Source organism: Physella acuta, unplaced genomic scaffold (assembly GCF_028476545.2).
Source record: "Physella acuta isolate Inbredline_101_S28 unplaced genomic scaffold, ASM2847654v3 ptg000283l, whole genome shotgun sequence".
Taxonomy (NCBI): domain Eukaryota; kingdom Metazoa; phylum Mollusca; class Gastropoda; family Physidae; genus Physella; species Physella acuta.
Window position 1 is genome coordinate 285,793 of NW_026731802.1, and position 10,105 is coordinate 295,897.

The 10,105-nt window shown below is 37.8% G+C and overlaps 1 protein-coding gene across 1 annotated transcript; it reads left to right on the forward strand.

Moving 5' to 3' along the window:
- Positions 1-595: 595 nt before the first annotated feature.
- On the forward strand, positions 596-8,291 carry LOC131939542 (uncharacterized). The gene is made up of 3 exons (XM_059297918.1): positions 596-767; positions 3,548-3,660; positions 7,773-8,291. Exons 1-3 carry the CDS (start codon positions 618-620, stop codon positions 8,116-8,118), a joined length of 609 nt encoding a protein of 202 aa, XP_059153901.1. The 5' UTR covers positions 596-617; the 3' UTR covers positions 8,119-8,291.
- Positions 8,292-10,105: the final 1,814 nt, after the last annotated feature.

Consider the following 10,105-nt stretch of genomic DNA (forward strand, 5'->3'; position numbering starts at 1 on the left):
TGCTTAATTGCTGCATGAAAAGAAATTTTGTGATTTACATAGATGTGCCGACCAAAAATATTTTTGTAACAAATATCATTGTTTAAAACTTTGAGTTTAAAAAGTTTCCAAAAAGGCGCCACTTTGCTGAAAATGGCCAGAGGGGGAGCGGCCGCTCCCCCTGCTCCCCCCCTGCGTACGCTACTGCTAAAGAAATAGATCTAGAATCTAGATCTCTAGTTCTAGTTTGTTAGTCTAGCAGTTAAAATCTAGATCTAGTAATTTTTAAATTATTAGATCTAGTAATTTTTAAATTATTAGATCTAATAATATAGTGATATAAATAATTAAATATATATAATATTACTAATTACCATATAGGCCTACTAATGTCCTATAATGTAAATGTAATAGATCTGATCTAGATCTATCTAGATCTAGATCTATAGTCTAGTAGTCATAAGTACTAAAGTTACAAAGTAGTCTAGTACAGTACTATTTTACTTAGACTTAGATTCTCAGATACAATGATTAGGCCTAATGCTAATGGCGTGATCAGAAGTGATTTATTTAATATTTATTTATGAGATATGTAGAATGTAGATCTATGGTCAAACTCAAAGATTTAAAAAAAAATAATGCAGATGTTGGATAATTCCAATACTATACCTGCTATACCTAGATCTAGAAACAATGACAATTATGGTATATCAGAAATTTCAGATATAGAAAGTATCGAAATACAGAAAGAAGCAATTGTTGTATTTGATTGGGATAACACATTAAAAGTAAGCTTGTATTTCACTATTTTTATATTGTTGGCTACTAAAAACTAGGCCTATTTTTATTTATTTTATTTAGGCCTAGGCCTATTTATTTTAATATTAGGCCTAGTTAAATAACTTAAATAAAAGTATTCAGAGTTTCTTCCAGGCATCTCTTCTTTTAGCGCCCCCCCCCCCCCCCCGAACGAAATGAAATTTATATAATTTATATAGAAAATATATACTTTTAACAGTGTCTTCCCCCCCCCCCCCCCCCGAAGAAAGTCTACCGACCCCCCCCCCCCCCCCCGAAAATTTTAAGTGCCCCCCCGGAGATAAAGTCTGGAAGAAACACTGACAGTATTATTAGTAATCTATCGTTTTAGGTGGGTAAAATAGGCTGAGGCTAGTAATGTGCGAAAAAGTTGCCTCATTTTTACATTGTGAAGGCTTTAATAGAACTATATTATATGAATATATTGTGATATATTTGTGTCAAATAATCAAATATTATAGATAACTGAATAATAAACCAAAATCAATGGCTAAGTATATCAATATAGGGCAATATAGACCAGAAATTAACTTTAAACAGCAGTGTTTGCAAGCAGCATTTGCTATATAAACAGCAGTAATCTGTAAAATGGAGTAGCTTCCCCTGAACCTCCCACCATAAGTTTACCAAAAAAAACTTAACATTAAACCAGATGGCTGCTAAAGTAAGTGAGCGTGGCTGCATCTTATGAAAACATCGCTAGTCTTTATTTATTACTGAAAAGTTTTAATACAATTGTTTAAAAACAGGTACATAAATGAATCTTTGAAACATTTTTGTAAATTTAAATCCTCCTAAAATTGTGAAATAATTACTAAAATTTAAGGAGTCACCTTTTTTTCACATTACTAGTCTCGGCAGATTTTACGTACCTAAGACAATAGATTACAGTATTATTAAATATTAAGCCTAGTTTTACACTATTCTCAGATTCTAGTTAATTACTATAAATCATTATTAGGCCACTAGTTTGGTGAGGGCATGCAATAATTAAACTTTCAGTGCAGTGTTTATTCGTTGTATAGGAGACACATGAAGTTTGAATTTATAAACAACTATGATTGTTTACAAACTGATTATCAATAAATAAATTAACACATAATTCAAAACAATACACAGTGGTATTTGAATATATATAAGTGGCTAAGTAGTGTGCCATTCCTTCTTTCCGTCATTGGTTTAGCAACATTGTCTTCGCAGGCATGGTGGTGTGAGCCGAGTGGAGGGCGCATGAGGAGGGCGACGGGCTCACTCCACGGCTGCGGAAGCTTGGGGAAACAGTTGTTCATCTGCAGTTTTTATTGAACCATGGGGGAAGGGGAGGGAAATCTGGGTGGACATTAATGAGAGCATTGTGCCAATTCTATTACCATAGCAGAGCACAGTGTAAGCAAGTTTTAGTACACAAGACAAGTTCATTTTTCTGAAGTGTTGTTTCTGTCAGGGTGAAGAGATACAGATGGGGTGAGACAAAGTGTTGTTTCTGTCAGGGTGAAGAGATACAGATGGGGGTGAGACAAAGTGTTGTTTCTGTCAGGGTGAAGAGATACAGATGGGGGTGAGACAAAGTGTTGTTTCTGTCAGGGTGAAGAGATACAGATGGGGGTGAGACAAAGTGTTGTTTCTGTCAGGGTGAAGAGATACAGATGGGGGTGAGACAAAGTGTTGTTTCTGTCAGGGTGAAGAGATACAGATGGGGTGAGACAAAGTGTTGTTTCTGTCAGGGTGAAGAGATACAGATGGGGGTGAGACAAAGTGTTGTTTCTGTCAGGGTGAAGAGATACAGATGGGGTGAGACAAAGTGTTGTTTCTGTCAGGATGAAGAGATACAGATGGGGGTGAGACAAATGCTGGCCCTGCCGCTGCCCTAAAAGAATCCAGTGTTAACAAGTTTCCCAGTAAAAGGACCTCAACATTGGTCTCATATTACGTTACAGTATTGGCAACAGCATGCTCATGTCGTTTTTACTGCTTTTAGTCTCAATATAGTAAACAAGCTGACTCACAACATTGCATACACTGCTATTTAGTTGTTTTATTTTCTATTTTTCAGTAATTCATAATTTGTGAATTCGACACTACCAATGCTGCGACTGAAAATATTTGCTTCAAAACACTGTCAGTAGCTCGTGGAGGACATTTATACTCACCCTCACTCCCCCTCCCCCCCCCCCCGTCAAAGCAGCCGTCTGTGACTACAGTTTACAGACGATAATGAAAAGATTAAGCGGAACTTGTTATTACCTCCCCTTAGTTTCAAATAGTTAAAAACTAAATTATCTGCCCCTAATAGCCATTACTAATTTGACCCAGCTCTGTGATTGTAAACAGCTCACCAGACTGGTAGGGTGGGGGTGGTAGCATATGGCCTGGAGAGGGAGAGAGGGGGACGTTTGGTGTGCATCTACGTCTTGTCCCGCATGGTCCCTCCATGAAGAGAATTATATAGATATATATAGATATGATATATATATAGATATGATAAAAACTACAGTTTTCTCAAACATGAACTGTGGGGTTTAGTATCCAGAGTTCCCCAGTGGCTATCTTAGAATCTCAGGTCTTCGGATTGGTCATCCTGCACTGGAGGTCACTAGGGCATCCTCCGTTATCCCCAATGTATACATTTGATATGCTGCATGAACTGTAGCCTGTGTGTCATCTAATCATGTTCTTATTTGTGTGTGTTAAGTTGGCTATTGTTGATCACAAACTAGGTTTATGTTGATGAATGTGCTATTCTTTTTAGGTCATCACTAAAGAGAGAAAAATATCAAGTAGTGTTAAGGAATCCTACTTGGAGGCTTTAGTAAAGAATTTGGGCTGCAGGCTTTTCATTTTAAGTGCAATACAACCATCAAGGTATGATGATTTGTTTTAGAAAGACATTCTATCAGTCCCTTGTGTCTAGACCAGGGGTCTCCAAACTGCGGCCCGCAAAGTCCTCTCGTCCGGCCCGCGGAGATCTTTTTCTCCAAGGAAAAATCGTTTGTCGGTGATTGCTGAGGAACTTTGCCCAGAAAAATCAAAGACATGCCTGGAAGAAACTGGCCCCCGAACTGAAATTTGATAGTCAATACGGCCCTCGGACTGAAAAGTTTGGAGACCCCTGGTCTAGACCATGCTGTGGAAAAAATGAGCTCAGAAAATGTGTTTGTGTTAGCCAACATTGTGTAGAGAGAGTACTGGTAGGGCCTACTTAATTTATCTTTAGTAGTAAACAGAACTAGAATTCTGCAATAGAATTCTGCTGTATAATAAAATGGTCTACATCTGTACTTGGAACATCGGTACAAGAAGGCTACTTATTTAATTGGTACAAGTATATTTAATTGGTACAAATATATTTAATTGGTACAAGTATATTTAATTGGTACAAGTAGGCTACTTTTTTAGCTGAGGCATTTTATGACATAATTTAGTTTTGTTGTCTTGTAATGTGTATTTATTTCTCACCCAAAACCAACCTATTTTGTTATATCTGACCCAGAACCAACCTATTTTGTTATATCTGACCCAGAACCAACCTATTTTGTTATATCTCACCCAGAACCAACCTATTTTGTTATACCTCACCCAGAACCAACCTATTTTGTTATATCTCACCCAGAACCAACCTATTTTGTTATATCTGACCCAGAACCAACCTATTTTGTTATATTTATATCACCCAGAACCAACCTATTTTGTTATATCTCACCCAGAACCAACCTATTTTGTTATATCTCACCCAAAACCAACCTATTTTGTTATATCTGACCCAGAACCAACCTATTTTGTTATATTTATATCACCCAGAACCAACCTATTTTGTTATATCTCACCCAGAACCAACCTATTTTGTTATATCTGACCCAGAACCAACCTGTTTTGTTATATCTGACCCAGAACCAACCTATTTTGTTATATCTCACCCAGAACCAACCTGTTTTGTTATATCTGACCCAGAACCAATATTTTGTTATATCTCACCCAGAACCAACCTATTTTGTTATATCTGACCCAGAACCAACCTATTTTGTTATATCTGACCCAGAACCAACCTATTTTGTTATATCTGACCCAGAACCAACCTGTTTTGTTATATCTGAGCCAGAACCAACCTGTTTTGTTATATCTAACCCAGAACCAACCTATTTTGTTATATCTGACCCAGAACCAACCTATTTTGTTATATCTGACCCAGAACCAACCTATTTTGTTATATCTGACCCAGAACCAACCTATTTTGTTATATCTGACCCAGAACCAACCTACTTTGTTATATCTGACCCAGAACCAACCTATGTTGTTATATCTCACCCAGAACCAACCTACTTTGTTATATCTGACCCAGAACCAACCTATGTTGTTATATCTCACCCAGAACCAACCTATTTTGTTATATATCTCACCCAGAACCAACCTATTTTGTTATATCTCACCCAGAACCAACCTATTTTGTTATATCTGACCCAGAACCAACCTATTTTGTTATATATCTCACCCAGAACCAACCTATTTTGTTATATCTGACCCAGAACCAACCTATTTTGTTATATCTGACCCAGAACCAACCTATTTTGTTATATCTGACCCAGAACCAACCTATTTTGTTATATCTGACCCAGAACCAACCTATTTTGTTATATCTGACCCAGAACCAACCTATTTTGTTATATCTGACCCAGAACCAACCTATTTTGTTATATATCTGACCCAGAACCAACCTATTTTGTTATATCTGACCCAGAACCAACCTATTTTGTTATATCTGACCCAGAACCAACCTACTTTGTTATATCTGACCCAGAACCAACCTATGTTGTTATATCTCACCCAGAACCAACCTACTTTGTTATATCTGACCCAGAACCAACCTATGTTGTTATATCTCACCCAGAACCAACCTATTTTGTTATATCTCACCCAGAACCAACCTATTTTGTTATATCTGACCCAGAACCAACCTATTTTGTTATATCTCACCCAGAACCAACCTATTTTGTTATATCTGACCCAGAACCAACCTATGTTGTTATATCTCACCCAGAACCAACCTATTTTGTTATACCTCACCCAGAACCAACCTATTTTGTTATATCTCACCCAGAACCAACCTATTTTGTTATATCTGACCCAGAACCAACCTATTTTGTTATATTTATATCACCCAGAACCAACCTATTTTGTTATATCTCACCCAGAACCAACCTATTTTGTTATATCTCACCCAAAACCAACCTATTTTGTTATATCTCACCCAGAACCAACCTATTTTGTTATATTTATATCACCCAGAACCAACCTATTTTGTTATATCTCACCCAGAACCAACCTATTTTGTTATATCTGACCCAGAACCAACCTATTTTGTTATATTTATATCACCCAGAACCAACCTATTTTGTTATATCTGACCCAGAACCAACCTATTTTGTTATATTTATATCACCCAGAACCAACCTATTTTGTTATATCTGACCCAGAACCAACCTATTTTGTTATATCTCACCCAGAACCAACCTGTTTTGTTATATCTGACCCAGAACCAACCTATTTTGTTATATCTGACCCAGAACCAACCTATTTTGTTATATCTGACCCAGAACCAACCTATTATGTTATATCTGACCCAGAACCAACCTATTTTGTTATATCTGACCCAGAACCAACCTATTTTGTTATATCTGACCCAGAACCAACCTATTTTGTTATATCTGACCCAGAACCAACCTATTTTGTTATATCTGACCCAGAACCAACCTATTATGTTATATCTCACCCAGAACCAACCTATTTTGTTATATCTGACCCAGAACCAACCTGTTTTGTTATATCTGAGCCAGAACCAACCTGTTTTGTTATATCTGACCCAGAACCAACCTATTTTGTTATATCTGACCCAGAACCAACCTATTTTGTTATATCTGACCCAGAACCAACCTATTTTGTTATATCTCACCCAGAACCAACCTATTTTGTTATATCTGACCCAGAACCAACCTACTTTGTTATATCTGACCCAGAACCAACCTATGTTGTTATATCTCACCCAGAACCAACCTACTTTGTTATATCTGACCCAGAACCAACCTATGTTGTTATATCTCACCCAGAACCAACCTATTTTGTTATATATCTCACCCAGAACCAACCTATTTTGTTATATCTGACCCAGAACCAACCTATTTTGTTATATCTGACCCAGAACCAACCTATTTTGTTATATATCTCACCCAGAACCAACCTATTTTGTTATATCTGACCCAGAACCAACCTATTTTGTTATATCTGACCCAGAACCAACCTATTTTGTTATATCTGACCCAGAACCAACCTATTTTGTTATATCTGACCCAGAACCAACCTATTTTGTTATATCTGACCCAGAACCAACCTATTTTGTTATATCTGACCCAGAACCAACCTATTTTGTTATATATCTGACCCAGAACCAACCTATTTTGTTATATCTGACCCAGAACCAACCTATTTTGTTATATCTGACCCAGAACCAACCTACTTTGTTATATCTGACCCAGAACCAACCTATGTTGTTATATCTCACCCAGAACCAACCTACTTTGTTATATCTGACCCAGAACCAACCTATGTTGTTATATCTCACCCAGAACCAACCTATTTTGTTATATCTCACCCAGAACCAACCTATTTTGTTATATCTGACCCAGAACCAACCTATTTTGTTATATCTCACCCAGAACCAACCTATTTTGTTATATCTGACCCAGAACCAACCTATGTTGTTATATCTGACCCAGAACCAACCTATTTTGTTATATCTCACCCAGAACCAACCTATTTTGTTATATCTGACCCAGAACCAACCTATTTTGTTATATCTGACCCAGAACTAACCTATTATGTTATATCTGACCCAGAACCAACCTATTTTGTTATATCTGACCCAGAACCAACCTATTTTGTTATATCTGACCCAGAACCAACCTATTTTGTTATATCTGACCCAGAACCAACCTTGAGACTCTGCTGCTAGAGGTGGACAGGGTGGGCCTGAGAAAATATTTCTGCCCTGCGTGCCAGAAGGCACAGGCTGAGAGCCAACTTGCCTGCTGGGAGTGCCAGCATAGACCAGAGATCCAAGTAGGGAGTGGTAGCTACAAGTACGTCTGCTGGGGGAACATCGTCATCTGCGGCTATGACAAGGCAGAGGTGTTCCAACTCCTCACTAAGCAGCTCAAGGGAGATAATGTTGTCTTTTTCGATGATGAAAAAGTCAACATTCTCAATTTTCATCAATTACTTGAACATAGTTTGTGTTTTTTAGTTCACAAAATAGAAAACGTCACTGTATAATCAATATCACAAAACATATGGATATTTTAAAACCCTTAACCAAATCTTTTTCTTTAAATTCTGCATGTTTGTTTATAAAATAGTAAATTATATTTATTCATTATTTTTATTTAATTATACAGTTTATATAATGTTATTTATTTATGGTTATACACAGATTTAGGAATTGATTATATTTCCATTTTGTATGTTAATAACATTTTAATTCTTAAATACATTATCTTAATAAAACAATGTTATTTTTTTTTATGTTCACTGCATATCAACCTTTTATCACCTGAATGTGACAGACGTGAGACGTTCTTCTTGTGCCCCCCTCCCCCTCCCATGAGAAAAATGTCTGGAAAAAACACTGCATTCTTCATCTCTCGTCTCACAAAATCTTCCTCACACGATCCTTCTTCTTTACAGTTTCCCCCCGCCTTCTGTGCCCCTTCACACTCAGTCGCTCTGCCTTTCTGTGCTCCTTTTTGTTCTGTCTCTCTCGGTCTTGCTGCACCCGTACACTCAAAGGGAAATTTAGCTACTCGAACTGAGTCGAACCCCTCTTTCACTCAAATTTAGCTACCCTACCCCCTCTTTCACTCAAATTTAGCTACTCTACTGCCTCTTTCACTCAAATTTAGCTACTCTACCCCCTCTTTCAATCAAATTTAGCTACTCTACCCCCTCTTTCACTCAAATTTAGCTACTCTACCCCCTCTTTCAATCAAATTTAGCTACTCTACCCTCTCTTTCAATCAAATTTAGCTACTCTACCCCCTCTTTCAATCAAATTTAGCTACTCTACCCCCTCTTTCAATCAAATTTAGCTACTCTACCCTCTTTCTCACTCAACAAATGCCTGCACTTGTTTACAAGTCAAGTTTTATTTTGGGACCACCAATTGCGTCATTGTTTTCAAACATAAACAGATGCAACGACACGAAGCGCCCCGAGCTTTTCTATGAACACTATAGAGCATATGTTCGTTTTAAAGAGCACCCTACACTAGGGACACTGTGGGTTACAACATTCGATGACTAAACGTAACCAGGTGTGTCACCCGGCGTCACGGAGGTACTGTGACCAGTGTTTCTTCCAGACTTTTTTCTCCGAGGGGGCACTTGAAATTTTCGGGGGGGGGGGGGGTGGTGGACGATGGACACTGTCAAAAGTATATATTTTCTATATAAATTATATAAATTTCGATCGTGGGGGCGGTAGAATTTTTTCGGGGGGGGGGGGGGCAAAAGATTCCTGGAAGAAACTCTGACTTTGACCAGTGGCTCCCGAGAGCGTCACGCGAAGTCCTTGACACCTATTATGTAGGGTGGTCAGAGGCGTGGCGGGGTGCGGACCGCACCGGGGGACACCAAGCCAAAATATTTCAAAATGTACAGAAGGAAAATGCCTTTTTTTTTGCCACATCCATTAGTGATTAAATAATTTTTTTCAGGACAAATCAACAATTATTAAAAGATGGGGGGGGGGGGGGGGTGAAACCATGACGTAAAGGTGCTAACTATAAAGACTTAATAACAGACTATAGATAAACATCTTTAGTACTAAAGCTTATATTTACATACATGTACGCGTATGTGACATATATTTAAATTATATGCCTATGTAGGCCGACACACATATATAAGCTTTGTTTCTGGGGGGGGGGGGGGTGACACCCGACCTAGCGATGCCACTGAGGGTGATGAAAGTACGCCCTACGCAGTTGTATGAACAAACCCCAACAACTAAGATAAATGTAGCGCCTGCTTTACTTGCATGTTTTAGAAAACAAGGTCACTCTAAAAATCACAATTGGTGAATCAACGAGGAAATTTCTATAAAATGTTTGTCAATCTAGATCGTAGCGACGGGTACGCTAGTATATAGACAGACACATACATACATACAATTATATAGGCATATATAATGTATATAGTATTATGGCTACAAACACTAAGCTCATATCAGAAAGTTGGTAAAAGGGGATGGATAGGGCAGGCGT

Coding starts and splice junctions, on each gene's coding strand:
- LOC131939542 (XM_059297918.1), top strand. CDS start 618: ATGCAGATGTTGGATAATTCCAATACTATACCTGCTATACCTAGATCT. Junction 768..3,547: donor ATTGGGATAACACATTAAAA/GTAAGCTTGTAT, acceptor TATTCTTTTTAG/GTCATCACTAAAGAGAGAAA. Junction 3,661..7,772: donor AGTGCAATACAACCATCAAG/GTATGATGATTT, acceptor TATCTGACCCAG/AACCAACCTTGAGACTCTGC.